The sequence below is a fragment of the Phycodurus eques genome, chromosome 3 (assembly GCF_024500275.1).
Source record: "Phycodurus eques isolate BA_2022a chromosome 3, UOR_Pequ_1.1, whole genome shotgun sequence".
Taxonomy (NCBI): domain Eukaryota; kingdom Metazoa; phylum Chordata; class Actinopteri; order Syngnathiformes; family Syngnathidae; genus Phycodurus; species Phycodurus eques.
In genome coordinates this window covers 18,907,669-18,925,176 of record NC_084527.1, presented here as the reverse complement: position 1 = coordinate 18,925,176, position 17,508 = coordinate 18,907,669, and the positions used below count along the sequence as shown (strand labels likewise).

At 41.4% G+C, this 17,508-nt stretch overlaps 1 protein-coding gene across 4 annotated transcripts in view; it reads right to left on the bottom strand.

Annotated features, from left to right (window-relative positions):
* Positions 1-17,508, bottom strand: part of smarca2 (SWI/SNF related, matrix associated, actin dependent regulator of chromatin, subfamily a, member 2) — an 81,535-nt gene that overhangs the window by 18,254 nt on the left and 45,773 nt on the right. For 3 of the 4 annotated variants that reach the window (XM_061672333.1, XM_061672331.1, XM_061672332.1), the window contains exons 21-27: positions 17,240-17,344; positions 17,063-17,149; positions 13,641-13,687; positions 9,752-9,918; positions 5,517-5,680; positions 4,321-4,548; positions 10-87 (exon numbers count right to left, since the gene is read on the bottom strand). In XM_061672333.1, the coding sequence (XP_061528317.1) occupies positions 10-87; positions 4,321-4,548; positions 5,517-5,680; positions 9,752-9,918; positions 13,641-13,687; positions 17,063-17,149; positions 17,240-17,344 (876 nt within the window). Of the gene's footprint in view, positions 1-9; positions 88-4,320; positions 4,549-5,516; positions 5,681-9,751; positions 9,919-12,927; positions 12,971-13,640; positions 13,688-17,062; positions 17,150-17,239; positions 17,345-17,508 lie in introns of those variants that run through there. The other variant, XM_061672334.1, reaches the window with a different exon arrangement.

The window sequence follows — 17,508 nt, the reverse complement described above, 5'->3', positions numbered from 1 at the left end:
CTTTCTTACCATGTAAAGCTCAAATTCTTCTTCACTGCGGGCGATCATCTGGTTCAGGGTTTCGTCGTCCGGTACCTCATTTTCTTCCTACATGTGAGGAAAATAGAAAATGGTTAAAATAAAAAGTCCACTTAAATACAGAAGAAATTTCATTTAATTTAGTATTTTGTCTATTAATTATTAAAATTCTGAATTTTCTATTGTGCCAAACTTCAGTAAATATAAAGTCAATTAAATGGATACTTAAAATGTGATTTTTTTAATGTAAAAGTAAAACAAATATTAAATTGTCCTTTAACTCAATTGTCAAATACAATCTGAAATAATGAAATCTAAATGTATTACTTCACGACCAATTCATTTATTTCTTGCCAGATTAACATGTCATGTTAATATTTATTTAATGGCGTTTATATTTACTTAGCTGCATGCTTTATTTATGACATTAAATACAATATATTTTAAAATGCTGTTAAATCTAAATGGTCACCATATACAAACATATATTAGTCATGAAATAAATTATTTTTAAATAGGTATAGTACAACTATTTTAGATATTTGTTTTACTGGTTATTATCTTATTTGTTAGCATTTAATTATTTAATTAAGATAATTAATTTACAATTTTAAATAATTATTTCACATTTAAATGATTAATTTAATTGGAGTTTTATTGATTCAATTAGAGCTATTAAAAACCTGTAATATTTGTTCATTGTATTTCAGTAATTAATGGGCTGTCTTTAATAGATTATTACACATTTAAATAGTTCATTTAATTCGATTTTTATTTATTTAATTTGGGCTACTAAAAACCTCTGCAATAAAAAAATGTTAATTAGTTAATAGACTTTAAAAGGTTATTTCACATTTAAATGATACATTTAATTGGACAAATTAAAATAATTCTCTGTAATAGCTAAATTGGTCATGAAATGAAAAAAAATAGTGATGGGCCTCGAATGCGTTCATAACGATTTATTAATTTAAAAAAATATTGATGCATTTTAATCGTAGTTTGCTTTCCAAACAAATGAGGAATCTATGTCTGTCTATCAGCGCACGATTTCCTGGTACACCAATTACACTGATGCAGACGTCAGACCTTGGCTAATCATATCACTATGTGGCTAAGGGCTAACACAATGGAGGAATTGGATGAAGGACTGTTGGGGGGGAAATTTCATTAAAAACAAAAATTAAAATCCTAATGGAAGCCCCAATAAAAGCGTGGTTTTGTGCAGATTATGCAAAAAGGAGTTTGCATACCATCAGAGCACTTCAACCCTCCGGTACTATCTAAATGCAAAGCATGTTGGAGCAGGCAGAGAAACAGCCGGAGCTGTTAGCGCTAGCAGTCACGGTACGAGTTATAAGAGTTGTCAGCAAACCAAACTCGAGTAAGTGACAGGATTCAGGACCAAACCCAGTAAGTCAACATTGGAGAAAATCACAAATTCACTCACAAAGTGAATTGTTCTGGACTGTAGACCACTATTAGTAGTAGAAGACAAAGGATTAGAAAATGTGCTACAGATAGCGACATGGGATCCAAGTTTTCAACTACTATGCAGAAAATTCAACAACTTTATGACACCGAAAAGCAAGCAAAATTGGATGCAATGCAGAAAACTCAATATGCGGCTCTGACTGTGGATCAGTGGACCTCCGTTAGTAAAAGAAATTATGTCAGCATCACTGGACATATTGCTGATCTCACAGACAGGACATGGCATCTACAGTCTTTTGTCCTGGCTGTACAGAAGAGAATCACCAGACATTATGCTGAAAACTGTGAGAGCATTTTCTTTCCGGGGCAGAGGAATGCGGAGTTCTACAAAAAGTAGCCACAATTGGAACAGAGTGCAAGGAACAATGATAGGTGCAGCAAGACACCTACCTATGCCTTGTATTGCTCCCATCTTTCAAAGAGCCATCACTGTTAGCCTTGCTGGTAGTGGGTTTAGTGATGCAGTAGCAAAATGTCGCAAGATAGTGGGTCCCTTTAAACATAGCCCTGGTAATACAGAGGAACTACCGGGGCAAGAAAATGAGCCACTGATGCAGGATGTAGCCACAAGGTGGAATTCAACGCTGGAGATGATCTCTCGTCTACTGAAGAATCAAGAGGCTGTTTTTTTGTTGCTTTATACACACAGAAGCACAAGCTAGTCATATTACCGCCATCAGAGCTGCTAAAACTCCAAAAGCTAGCAACTGTCCTTGACTCATGCAGGTAAATAAAACAATTCTTAAATGGCATTTATTGTTTCTATAAAGGCGGCACGGTGGCCGACTGGTTAGAGCATCAGCCTCACAGTTCTGAGGACCAGGGTTCAATCCCCGGCCCCGCCTGTGTGAAGTTTGCATGTTCTCCCCGTGCCTGCGTGGGTTTTCTCCGGGCACTCCGGTTTCCTCCCACATCTCAAAAACATGCATGAATTGGAGACTCTAAATTGCCCGTAGGTGTGAATGTGAGTGCGAATGGTTGTTTGTTTGTATGTGCCATGCGATTGGCTGGAAACCAGTTCAGGGTGTACCCCGCCTCTTGCCCGATGATAGCTAAGATAGGCTCCAGCACGCCCGTGACTGGATGGATGGATGTTTCTATAAAAAGCTCTATATTTGACATAGTATTTTGTTGATTAAGAATGAATTTCTTGAAATGTCTACACCTGATTTGTGACGAACTCCTTGGAAGTAAGACATGTCTAATGTTCAGTGGTTTTACCTGCTCTCCACCACCTGTAATGCACCATGGAGGGCTCCGATGATGACTCAACCAACACTGTGAAATTCAAGACAGCCTGCACAAAGACTTATCCCAACGTGTAGCTACACTCAACCATGAATGGTTCAAGATGGCCACTGTGCTTGACCCACGCTTTAAGGATTTAAAATGTCTTGCAAGGGGAAAGCGAGCAGAGGTTTGGCCCAACCTTGAGGCCCTACTGCAGGAACAGTGTAAGGATATCACCACACCATAGCTAGCAAAGAAAAAGAGCTCTCTCTTCAGTTCCTTCACTCGTGATTTAGACGACAAAGCTCTGTGTAGCAGGGGCCTGAATTTGTCCAGAGCAGAATCCGCCATCAGCGAAACAGACTGCCCACTCCAGTGGTCGTCCAGTCGAGCAGGGACTCACATACATCTGTCTGTCCTGGCCCGCAATTATCTAATTAGCCCTTCCACCTCTGTTCCAAGTGAGAGGCTGTTCTCACTTGCAGGTTTTCATCGCCTATTTTGTTGTTTTCTTAGCATTGATTTCATCCTTCTCGTCTACAAGTTGATTTAAATCTGACTCTTAACTCTGTGCTGCTTCTGTCTCTTCATTTCCCTCACTTCCTCAGCAGCATCCCAGTCATCAAAGGTGTTGGAAATCAACAAATAAAGTGATTATCTCACTCATTATTGTTTGAAATGTGTTAATTTCTGTCCTCAGAGGACTTCACGTTTACTTGTAAGAAAATCTGACTGTGTCAGGTTGGCTAAGGGTGCTGTGCATGAATTTGGGGGGCAATAAGTATCCACAAGCCTGCTCGGCGCCTCTCACCGTGGGCAACTCCAGAGTGGAAAAGAGTCTAACCCCTTTCAAGAGGACTTCTACCGGAGCCCAAGATATGTGTGGAGGTGAGCCCGACTAGATCTAGTCAGAATTTCTCAACCTCGCACACCAGCTCTGGCTTTTTCCCTTCCAGAGAGGTGACATTTCATGTCTCTAGAGCCAGCTACTGTAGCCGGGGATCGGATCACCAAGATCCCCGCCTTTGGCCACCACCCAGCTCACTACGCACCCGACCCCTTTTGCCCATGGTGGTGAGCCCATTGGACGGGGCACCCATGTTGCCTCTCCGGACTCTGCCCGGCCAGGCCCCATGGGTGCAGGCCCGGCCACCAGGTGCTTGCCGCCGAGCCCAACCTCCAGGCCTGGCTCCAGAGGGCGCCTCTGTGACCCGCGACCAGGCAAGCATTCTGCTTTCTTTTTAATTTCTTTCATTCATTCTTCTCAACATTCTTATTCTCGCTCATGAAGAGGGGGCCAAGATTCCTGCTGAGAGGTGACTAAGTCTCAGGGATCTCGTTTGATGTGAGTCCCGTGTCTGAGATGCAAAAACATGCGATGGGACACATAACTAATGGTGAACTAAAACTCATGCATTGTAAAAATGCATTATACATATGTAGAAGGGTTTTCCAGAATTTTGAGGTAAACTTTGGGGGTGGGTATTAAACATGGGTGCGCATTATACACAAGAAATTACAGTAATGACTATAACTAGTATACATAATACACTCTCATACGAATACCAAACAACACACCTCATTCTGCTCCTCATGCTCCAGGATGGCCTGCAGGAAGACGCGCCGCTCGTGGCCGGACGACTTCTGGTCGAACATGCCGGCCTGGATCACCTTCTGGTCCACGTTGAGCTTGTACTTGGCGGCTGCCAGGATCTTCTCCTCCACGCTGTTGACGGTGCACAGGCGCAGCACGCGCACCTCGTTCTGCTGGCCGATGCGGTGCGCGCGGTCCTGCGCCTGGAGGTCCTGGAAATGGTTGGCCAGATACGCCTGTTTTATTTGATATACTTGGGTACGTCTGCATGTGTGTGTGTGGCTGTAAACCACCCTGACGTATCCCAGTGGAGAACCTTTAATTGTTTTGGATGAGCCCAAAAAAATTGCAAATACAAATAATTGTGGTTTTATTTGTTTCTGAGTGAAAAACTTAATGTTTCAGGTAAAAAGAAAAAAAACCTCTTTGAAGATACATGTTTTGTGATGCTTGTTGTTTGTGTTAATGAGACGGCACGGTGTGCTAGGTGGCACATCTGCCTCACAGTTCTAAGGTTCAAATCCTGGCCCCACCTGTGTGGAGTTTGCATATTCTCCCCGTGCCTGCGTGGGTTTTCTCCGGGTGCTCCGGTTTCCTCCCACCTCCCAAAAACATACATGGTAGGTTAATTGAAGACCCTAAATTGCCCATAGATGTGAATGTGAATGGCACCAGCATGCCCGTGACCCGATAAGTGGTACGGAAGATGAATGAATGAATAATGAATAAATAAGTTGGAAGTACATGCTTTTCACTGGAAAGTTGAGCACATTTTGTATAATTAGTTTTGTATATGATTTGAATAATAAATATTTGTATTAAATTCCGCTTCCTCACTTGTTGCTGCCAATTAGGAAGCATGTTTGTCTATTTTTTTTAAATCCTAAATCATAAGAAACATTTTATTGTGTTTTTACAGAAAAAAAAAAAAAACTGTAGATACTATACATTCCTTTTTTCAACATTGGTCAATGTTTTATCTATATACACACACACACGCGCACACACACACACACACACACACAGTGGGTACGGAAAGTATTCAGCATAGAGTGCAGTTACTCCACACAGGTGGTGAATTAAATTTCCTTCAAAGCTTTTGGCAAAAAACAGGGTCAATTTCAGCTACTATTTTAGTGCCGTGCTAAGATGTAATGGTTGCTGTAATAACTCTAAAGACCTGATGCGGGTTCCAGTCACTGTCAAAGATGATGACGGTGTCAGCGGCCTGCAGGTTGAGTCCGAGGCCGCCGGCCCGGGTGCTGAGCAGGAAGATGAAGTACTGCGATCCCGACTCGTTGAACTTCTTCAACAGCAATGCTCGATCGTCAGACTTAGTGGTTCCTGGAAGGATTGAAGAGCGTGACGTTGTTGCGGTTGACAAGGCAAAACGTGATGAAACAACCCATAAACCTCTTTACAAGGCTATTCAATTACCCGGGCATACCTCACATAAATATGCTAATTCCTCTTTTCATTTTCAAGTTGAAAAGCTGTTTGGCGAGCATTTTAATTAAGTTGGTTATCATGCAACTACACCTTTACATCCATCCGTACTTGATTAACTGCCTATATTATAATGATTAAAACATACTGTATCAACCTGCTACTTGTGGACTTCTAGCTCGGGGTGGGCGATATGGGCAAATAAAAATAGCTTTATATATTTTTTAATTTTACTATAACGATAATTTGACAATCTCCTTTTAAAAAAAAAACAATGGGTAAATCTCTACTTGCTTGCCAGGACAGCGTTTCAGAACAACAGCGCTTGCTCATTTTTTAAAGTTCTTCATACAACTTCCAAAAAACATTGCATGAGAATATTGTATGGCAATATTTAACAATTAATTACTTCGTTATGCCCAGGCTGTATACAGGAGAATATGCAAAATCAGGTTTGTGCAATAGTATTTTAGTTAAGCTTTTGTTAAACAAAAAACAAAAAATGTACAGAAATGTCCAAAAATTAAGATGACATCAAAATATGATATATTTTAAACCAAATAGACAAGTTTGTCACTATAGCACACACTGGCAGAAAGATATGTACTTGATGGCGTTGTTTATGTCTTGCCAACGTTTACTTGAGTTTATTCATATAGTCCTTATTTTCTCAAGGACTCGCCGTGGGTTTTCTGAGTGTGTTTTGCAGATTTTCTCATCTTTTCTTTCGCGGAGGACATGGATGGATGGATACCTTATTTATCCCGTGAGGGAAATTAGATTTGGTAGCTTCAGAAAAGTTTTAAAATCTTTCCACATGACTAGGTGTTTCTTATGAAGAGTGAAATGAAAAAAGATAAAAGCTTTACACTGAAGTGCACACGCATACACGTAATTGTGAAACAATAAGTGACTTCATGAACGCTGAATCTTTTTTTTTTTTTTTTTTTTTTTTTTAAATTCCCGGTGACAAATTTAACAGCTGATATTGGTAATACAGTACAGGGTTCAAAGCCGTAAAGCGGTGGGTGATTGTTGACGGGATAGTGAAATACAGTCTTTACTTACAAACAGCTGCGGTAGTAGGGCTATGCTAGCTAGTTTCTCCATTAACCTCACCAGCAGTCGGGATGACTTTGACAGCACACAGTTTTCTTTGTAAATCCCCCTCTGCAGCTTTATTTGTATCTTAACTTTTTTTAAAAATTATTATTATTATCTAGCACCAGGAGTGAACGTGTTATCCGGGTACATGACGTCTGTAGCTTTCAGTACATTGCCAGTGGTCACGTGGGAGGTGGAAAATACCGTAAAAAATCCGTAAAGCCACAGTGTTAAAACTAAACACTAAGATGCACCACAGTAATACATACATTACGAAAGAACAAGCAGACCTTAGTATTAATCATAATGCTAAGACAATAAATTAGAAAAACAAATTAGGATCGCATCACCACTAACATTTATTGCATATAAATATATCTATGGGTAAAACATCATGGGTGCACCTTATACATAGGAAGAAGGGTTTTCCTGACTTTTGGAGTCAATTTTGGGGGTGCCCATTATACTCGAAAGCGTATTATACACAAGACATTACGGTACCTTTATATCCACCTGTACTCTGGAATTGATTAGTTGCCTATATTAAAATGATTAATATCAAGCTGCTACTTGTGGACTTCTAACACACAACCTGTAGTAACATAAGCGAATATTATGATTTTTCCCACAATAAAGAGTATAACACGTCATCCATCAGTCAACTGCTGCTATCACAATGTGTTCCAAAGAAATAGATGACTGTTCAGTCAGCCTTTCAGGTGTGTATTAAGTACGTACTTGGATCAGTTCTTCCCTCTTCCAAAATGTCTTTTTTAAATGCTATTTCTCTGCCTGCTTTATTTTACAGTGAACCCCCACCAATTCGTGATTGACCACTCGCGCTTTCTCCTGCAGAATATAACAAACTATTGGCTGAAAAACACAGCTACTTGTGCCATATTTTTCTGCTCATTCTGTAACGCCCTAAGATAGCACTTAAATGCTGTGCTCCTTCTAAGACGCCATGTTAAAGGAACCGTAGCTAGCATTGGCCCCCGACCAGCCTGACAGCAAACAACAGCATGCTGGAAGATTCCAGTAGTGGTCCAAAAGGCAAAAACAGGGTGGTAAACATCGCAAGATGATGTAAAGACTAGTCCGGATCAGTACTGGCAGTGTTGGAAGTTAACAGTTGATCAGCTGCTAATGACTAGTTGCAAAACATGAAGCTCACAAGTAAAGATGAAGGGTTCTATTTTCGTGACGAGAACACATCCATCGATGCGCATTGCCATAACTCTGCGAGGAGGCGGGTTAGACCGGGTATTTGTAATTTGGTAGACGAGCACCGCTGGCATACTCCCGTTGTGGAAGTGAACACGGCTCGACTTCATTCCCCGGCATTTAAAGCGGCTTCTTACATTCCCTTTATTTGAGGCACAATGACGGTCTCACATGGAGATGTCTGTGTGGAAGAGAGAGTCCGTGCATGACTGGAGCAACTCACTCGTCTTGGCTGCTGTGGCAAAAGACAACAGCTTTTGCGCTTGCACAAAAATCAAGAGACACCACCATTGCGCTGAAGCACACATTGCAGTCTATGAAAATATAGCCCAAAGACTCAAAGAGCCGAATATTGTACTCAAGTAAGAGTACTGTTACTTTAGAATAATATGACTCAAGTACAGACGGTGTGCGGACATGTGACTTTCTTGTGTCGTTTGATTGGTGAACTTGAGTCAAACGTCACTGTGGTTACATTGGCTTGGTGCAACGGCGCAGTTGCGGAAGTCAAAAACGAAAGTCTCAAAATAGATCATGCATGCAATAACTGATAAAGTAGCGAGTGACGTAGATCATTGTGGGGGAGAAAAAGTACTGTTTCTTCTTAACATAAATACTCAAGACAAAGTAAAACGTATGATGCATTAAAACTACTCTGACAAGTACAATTTATCCCAAACGTTACTTGAGTAATTGTAACGGAGTAAATATAGCGTGATCCTCTGGTCGTTTGAGATATAGGTATTTAAAAAATTAGAGTATCCATGTACCACAGAATCAAAAACTTGAGTACCGTGGTACCTTGACTTTTGAGTGCCCCAACTGAAGAGTTTTTTTAGTTACAAGGCATCGAGATGCCAGCGCTCAAGTGAAAAAAAAAACAACAAAAATGGAGCAATGAAGGCAAATGACGCAAGCCTCCTCCAGCAGAGAGCTTGTTTTTTTATTTATTTATTTTTTTAGACAACCATTATGGAGAGCTCGGTGAAGCTACAATGCAAATATGCAGAGTAGCAATGTGCACTAGGTCAAAATGGTGGCGCTCATGGGCTGTATTGCAGCACTTGTCAGTAAGAAGTATTTTATTCTTTGACTCGTTTTGAGCGGCACGGCAACTAGTTAGCACATCTGCCTCACATTTCTGAGAACCGGAGTTCTTTTCCCGGCCTTGCCTGTGTGGAGTTTGCAAGTTCCCCCTGTGCCTGTGTGGGTTTTCTCCGGGTAATCCGGTTTCCTCCCACATCCCACCCCCCAAAAAATGCATAGTAGGTTAATTGAGGACTCTAAATTGCCCGTTGGTGTGAATGTGAATGAAATAGTTGTTTGTTTATATGTGCCCTACGATTGGCTGGCGTAACCTGCAAATCTTCGGTTGTCACGTCGGGGTTTGATCCCAAACACTAGTGAATAGCGATGGTTTAATATAGTTCCAAAAGCATATTGCTATCCATGACATCCACTAGCCAGAGGCTGAGATGCACTGTTTGTTTACAGAGATGACACCTGGCAAGGAGTGCAAGGCAGTTACACTTCCTGTCCCTCACCTGCACGCTACCAAAAATCCCAAAACAAGTACTGTACATGTACTGTTAAATCTTTACTATTGGTGTTTTAATACTGTACTGTGAGGTGCAATCTTACCATCCAGACGCAAATACTGAAAGTTGCGGTAGCCAAAGTAGTCCTCCATGATGGTCATGAGTGAGGTCATCTGGCAGAAGAGCAGCACCCGGTGGTTGGTGGCCTGCAGCTTGGGCAGTATGCGGTCCAGGAGCTCAAATTTCCCAGATGCTCGATACAGGTCTGGCCTGTGTTGGGACCGGACGGCACAAAACGGATAATTACTGAGGAACACCTCAGTTAAGAGGCGAGAGACCCCTTTGGTTAATTTCCATCGCTCATTAATTAATCTTAATTAGCCCCTTCAGAGAACGTTCGCTGTACATGCGGCAGCCAATAACGTCAGAGCTAATTCCCATCACAGTGAAGGCCTTTAATAACTGCACAGGCACTGTCTTTGGTAACATTTTAGGGCCATATTCTCCTATGTGATTCAGTCAGAAAAGGCGTGTAACTACGTGCTTTTCTGGCTGCATGCATTCTCCCGCCAACTCAAATCTGTAATTTACGACACTTCCTGCAAGCAATGAAATCTGGGTGGAGCAACCCTGAAATCTGGGCATTCTCTGTCAAATCTGTCAATGTGCGTATTCTCCATTGGACATATGCACCTTTCCTCTTCCGCACTCCAGAGACTGTTGCAAGTCTAGCGCCCTGTGAAGGGGAAACATCATATTGCACGTTCTGATTCAGTTAAAAGCTCCGACGCCCGGTGACGGCCCGGCGGCTGAGGGTGCCGGACACACCTGGTCCATGACGCTCACCTACACTCATGACTGCCCAACGGCTTTAATGTGTCCCTACCACTTTACGCCAATGGCTAAACATCGACATATCATATTAATCGGTAAAAATATCAGCATCTTTTGACTTTTTTCCACCTGCGAGGAGCTTTTCGGCTTCAAACATGCTGCTACAGCTCATTTCTTTGAAAGCACCGCTCAGTATTTCAACAACTGCAGTAATTGTAATGGTGAGATGGTGAGTTACTGAAGATTAGATTATTAGTTTTTATTTGATCTATGTCGGTTGTGAAATTGGTTTAAGTGACTTGCCCACTTTCTGTGGCGCAAACTGTTTTCAGGCCACCACTGATCAACAACGGCTGCTTCACACCGTTTTCCTCCAAATGTGTGGTCAGTCATGAGCACAGTATTCTGATTAAATTACTTTTATTGGATTTATTTCATACAGAATCAAAAAAAACATGCTTTCCTACATGTGTTGGAGTGGTGGGCATGTCAGCGGTGCGCATGTTTCACTGGCAATGATTAACTTCCTTATTTGCTACGGAAGTTAATTTTGCATTTAAAGTGTGATATATTTTACAAATAGATTTCTATGGCGTTCACGTCTCAGGAAGTCTCCAGGCTCCAGCTTCAGACATCAATGATTCACGCCTCATGGGCAGTTGCGCACACATTAGCCGGTTACGCACGGTGGATGTATCACAATATATCGTTTGAGCATCATCATCGCAATCTACATGTGCGCAATAGTCAAATTGGAGGGTCCTGCACAATGTTGGTGTATTGACAGTAGGCTTTACACGATCAAGATTTTTGGGGCCGATCACCGATCAACAAGTTGAAAAAAACGATAGCCGATCACAAGATGGAGGAATATGTCTATTTAAATGACCTGTTCGTTTACTGTATACACTTGTGTACTTAATTGCAAAAAAAAAAAATTTTTTTACAATAATGTATCTTTGCTCATCTATTTATGCCAGTGAGGCATAGTGACAGACAGAACAAATGATAAATGGTCTTCTATTAGATGGCAGGAAGTACATACAGTAATTAATGTATCCACTTTTTGTGATATTTTTGTTTGTCCCATGAGATTTTTCAAATGTAAAATATGTTCCTTGGCGCCATAAAGGTTGGAAATCACTGCTCTAGTCAGATCGTGTATTCTAATTAGTCAGGTCAAACCAACATTACATGACAGAAATAATGGGTGCTAACTTACTGTAATTTAAGTACTTTATTTTTAATTAAATGACTTCACCTAGACCAAACTTTAGAGCACGATTCAACAGAACGGCGGCATGTTTACATCCAACCGTTCGTGGTACAACTAGCTTGCTAGACGACACAACGTTTTGTTGCCTGCTTGCGAGCCGTATCCTATTCAAAGTACGGGAACATACCTCAAGCAAGCTTTAAACGAACGTCCTCTCCTGTTCTGAGCACCGGTGACCACCAACACACGTTTTCCCCCATCTTGTCCTTATCATAAAAAGTCGGCACGCTCCACTCTTGTTGTCGTCACCACGGTAACGAGTATATCCGGTCGCATTTGAGTTGACAAGATAAAGCCCAATGGTCATAAAAGAGGGGATGCGGTGGTATCGGAATACAAGATTTTATTGCAGTAGTCTGACATAGTGCAATCGTGACAGAGCAAATTTGTCTTGTAGTCTGATCCGGGCATTACGTGTTGTCTGTCTCAGACGTGCTGTCTGTTCCACACTGCCGACATGTTTTTTTTGTTTTGTTTTTTTAAATAACTTTATTGGCCGTCAGATATTTCCAATACTACGTCAAAATACGCGCGACAAGGCTAAAAATAAACTAGCTTTTGGATTCAAATATACTGTGCACGACGGCGACGCGGAGTAAATGTCTTTTGCGGAGCGGATCAATGACGTCATTAATCGGATTGGCGAATTATGACAAAGCCGATCAGCATAAAATGTTAAATATTAGGCTTTACACAATCGGGCATTTTTGGGGCCGATCACCGATCCAATCACAAGATGGAGCAATGTGTCTATTTACATGACTTGTTCATTTATTGTATATACTTGTGTACTGTATACTGTATCCAGCCATCCATTTTCTGTCCAGCTTATCCTCACAAGGGTTGCAGGCGTGCTGGAGCCAATCCCGGCTCAAATTATTCTCTAGCATTTTAGACAAAAGTTAAAAAAATAAAAAAGAGCTCTAGGAGGCATTCAAGGATTGGCCACTGGCATAAGTTTAGATCAAATCAACATTACAACATGACAGTAATAATGGCTGCTAACTTACTGTAATTAAATTACTTTATCCAGAATTTGAGTCGTTGCTTGAACGCGGCATGCTCCTCGTGTACATTCTTCAGTTGCTCGATCAAATTTGTTGTGTGAAGCATTTAGATGACGTTCCCCACGACGTACTTCAGTTGTGCACAGACTGAAAATAACTTACATGTTGTTTGTCTGAGACACCGCAAAATAGTCCCACACGTTTTTCACCGACAAGATTGAAAAAAACTTTATTGGCCGTCAGATAGTTACAGTACTGCGCAACAAGACACGTGACAAGGCTAAAAATAAACTAGCTTTTGGATTCATACGTGATTCAAATACGACCTCCCTGGGTGGAGTTCGCATGTTTTCCCTGTGCCTGTGTGGGTTTTCTCCGGGTACTCCGGTTTCCTCCCACATCCAAAAAACATGCATGGTAAGTTAATTGAAGACTCTAAACTGCCCGTAGGTGTGAATGTGAGTGCGAATGGTTGTTTGTTTATATGTGCCCTGCGGTTGGCTGGCGACCAGTTCAGGGTGTACCCCGCTTCCTGCCCGAAGATAGCTACAGGGGTCATGCTTATGACCCCTTTAAGGGCAGAGAGTGCAGAAAAAAACTCATAGGAGAACATGTAACTAGTAAATTTAATACTTTTCACATCAAATCTGTTTGAAGCTAAAGCATTTGCCCACACATGCAGTAGCAGCTCATCATTAACCGCTATCGGCGGAGACGCATCAATTATCAGCCGACACCATCACGCTGTGCTAATAACGAGCTGTAGACAATGCTCAGTAAGTACTGGCACACAATGCTGGCTTCACATCTTGTCATAAATTCTGTCGAGAGTGGATAGGTAGATGGATGAAAGAAAGCTTTTTCGATCAACTTACCCGCTGATGATGCCGTTGGGGTAGCCCAAATGCTCAGCAAACGACTCCTACATTGGAGAATTGAACAATCAAAGAGCAGCTCTACTGGGATAAAAGTACAGTATCCATCCATCTTATCTATCGGGCTAGGCATTGTTAAAGGAGAACCTCACGATTCGATTCGATATTGATTCTTTAGTTTGCAATTCAATTCAATATTGCTATAAATGCTTCGATATCGAGTCAGTAAGAAGTAGCAATATGCAAATGAGTAGATTGAGAATTTTGAAATATTTATTATCGATGCCATGTAAACATACAGTGGGGGAAAAATTTATTTAGTTAGCCCCAAATTATGCAAGTTCTCACACTTAAAAAAATGGGAGAGGACTTTAATTTTCATCATAGGTATACCTTACTTATGAGAGACAAAGTGAGGAAAAAATAAATGAATAAAATCCAGAAAAATCACATTGTCTGATTTTTAAAGAATATATAAGTGAATTATGGTGGAAAATAAGTATTTGGTCAATAACAAAGGTTCATCTCATCTTTGTTATATACACTTTGTTGGCAATAACAGGTCAAACGTTTTTTTATAAGTCTTCACAAGGTTTTCACATAATGTTGCTGGTATTTTGGCCCATTCCTCCATTCAGATCTCCTCTAGAGCAGTGATGTTTTCGGGCTGTCACTGGGCAACACAGACTTTCAACTCCTTCCAAAGATTTTCTATGGGGTTGAGATCTGGAGACTGGCTCGGCCATTCCAGGACCTTGAAATGCTTCTTACGAAGCCACAACTTTGTTGCCCAGGTAGTGATCCCGGGTTTGGGATCATTGTCATGCTTAAAGACCCAGCCACATTTCATCTTCAATGCCCTTGCTGATGGAAGGAGGTTTTCACTCAAAATCCCACGATACATGGCCCCATTCATTCTTTCCTTTACACAGATCAGTCGTCCTGGTCCCTTTGCAGAAAAACAGCTCCAAAGCATGACGTTTCCACCCCCATGCTTCACAGTAGGTATGGTGTTCTTTGGATGCAACTCAGCATTATTTTTCCTCCAAACACGACAAGTTCCGTTTTTACCAAAACGTTCGATTTTGGTTTCATCTGACATTATCGCAATCCTCTTTTGGATCACCCAAATACTCTCTAGTAAGCTTCAGACGGGCCTGGACATGTACTGGCTTAAGCAGAGGGACCCGTCTGGCACTGCAGGATTTGAGTCACTGGCGGCGTAGTGTGTTACTGATGGTAACCTTTGTTACTTTGGTCCGAGCTCTCTACAGGTCATTCACTAGGTCCCCCGTGCGGTTCTGGGATTTTTGCTCACCGTTCCTGTGATCATTTTGATCCCACGGGGTGAGATCTTGCGTGGAGCCCCAGATCGAGGCAGATTATCAGTGGTCTTGTATGTCTTCCATTTTCTAATAATTGCTCCCACAGTTGATTTCTTCATACCAAGCTACTTACCTATTGTAGATTCAGTCTTCCCAGCCTGGTGCAGGTCTACAATTGTGTTTCTGGTGTCCTTTGACAGCTCTTTAGTCTTGGCCATAGTGGAGTTTGGAGTCAGACTGTTTGAGGTTGTGGACAGGTGTCTTTTATACTGATAACGCGTTCAAACATGTGCCATTAATACAGGTAACGAGTGGAGGACAGAGGAGCCTCTTAAAAAAGAAGTTACAGGCCTGCGAGAGCCAGAAATCTTGTTTGTTTGTAGGTGACTAAATACTTATTTTCTACCATAATTTGCTCATAAATTCTTTACAAATCAGACAATGTGATTTTCTGGATTTTGTTTTCTCATTTTGTCTCTCGTAGGTGAGTTATACCCATGATGAAAATTACAGGCCTCTCTCATCTTTTTAAGTGGGAGAACTTGCACAATTGGTGGCTGACTAAATACATTTTTGCCCCACTGTATGTCGTATGCCACGTCATATTTTCTAAGCAATAAAATATCTGAAAATAAAAATTTGTGCATATGGACTACAAAAGTACAAAAAACATGACAGTTGTGTTTAAACTGTAAAGCGCATGTTATCGTAAATGTTTATCTCCTGTTGTAAATTGTAATAAAAATAAAGAATTTGCACAATAACTTATTAGTGCATATGGAGTACAAAAGTAAACATGATGACAGCTCTGCATTGAAAAAGTAAAATGCATGTATACGTAAACAATATTTTATTACTTATTAGGGTTAGGGCTACTATTATTATTTGCTGGGTTTTTAAGTAATACCTAATTAAGTAGCATGTTTGCGGCATTGTGACAACTGCCGATGCTTTCTTCGTTAAACCCCATTTATTTATTTCCTCTGTCAACAAGTTCACTATGTTGCTCCCTGTGTGGTTTCCATGTAGGCCTCGTCTGTAGAACATTTGACACACGTAAGAAATAAAATGAAAAAAGGTAGGGGTCAACCGCTCTTTCGGCCGACTTCAACGACTCCAAAACCGCTGTGCTCTATTTTTTTGACTTGCACGAATCCAGCGTGGTGCGTGGCCTAACTCTGCGAGGTAGCGGGTTACACCAGGTTGTTGTAAACTTGCAGATGCGCATAGCCAGTCAATTTAATAAAAGGGGCTGTCTGCACTGGTGGGTGTAAAAACTGCCAACTTAATTCGCCAATCAAAGTGGCTTATAATTCATTCATTCCCTTTAAGTGAGGAGCAATGATGGTCTCGCATGAATGGAGACAGTAATCCATGCATGACTGGAGCATTGTCACTTGGCCAGTGTGGCAGAAGAAAACCTGATACAGGATACAGGATGAGCTGGTGATAATTGCGAGCAACTTAAATATGTTCATGGACCTCATGAATCTATCCCCACCCATGCACGACAGTTCATGCATGTGTACCCTCCCTCCCCACAGCTGTGTCCTAGCCAGTGGGGTGAAGGAAATAAAAATGGGCTAATAATGATGATGATAAACAAAATGAAGTATGTCTGTTCCACCCCACATGTCCACGGAGCTGAAGAATCTGTCTGCCCACTCTGCAAGGAGGTGAGCTACACCGGGTCTTTGTACTTTAGTGGACCGGTGTATCACCAGCGCATTTAAAATGGGACGCTGGTGTGTGTGTCACCACAGCTTCAATACTCTCCAATCGAAGCGGGTTATTATATACCCTTTAAAAACGATGCAAATAGTCTCACATAGTGAGATCATATAAGCGGAAGAGGACTCAGCGACCCGTGTGTGACTGCAGCATTTAACGTTAGCGGTATACCCTTATTAAATACAGCATGAGCTGGTGAAAAACCGATGCGACTTAAATGTGTCCGCAGGACCTCATTGATCTATATCCCCTCTGGTGATCATTCGTTTCCACTAACTAACCATCTATCTCCCTACCTATCTATCTATCTACCTGCCTACCAACCTACCTACCCACCAACCCAATCAGCACCAAAATGGAGCTCACCTCGATATGCTGGAACATGTATGGGTGGTTGCAGATCTTCTTCAGCTGCATGATGGTGTTCATCAGGGTCTTCGCACCACCTTTGCCCTGAGACCATGGTACCGCAGTCAAGCAATAGTCAATATGATGTGCAAAAGCAATGCCGATTAGGTTGTAGGGGTCTCAACGTGTTTGTACCTTCTTGTCTTTCTCAGAACCGTCGGTGAGGAGGATTCCCTTTTGCATGTGCCGGTATAAGACCTTTTGTATGGCAGACATATCGCATTTAATAACATACTCCACCTGTGCAAAGGACAAATGAAAAACTGTCAAATTGGAAGTGTAAGATGACACTTTTGGCACATGGTGGTCTTAAACACACATGGAATATCTTTAGTATACATCCAATGAATCCTAACAAGTGTTATACAATAATCCCTGTAGGTTGAAAGCTCCAATGGAATATG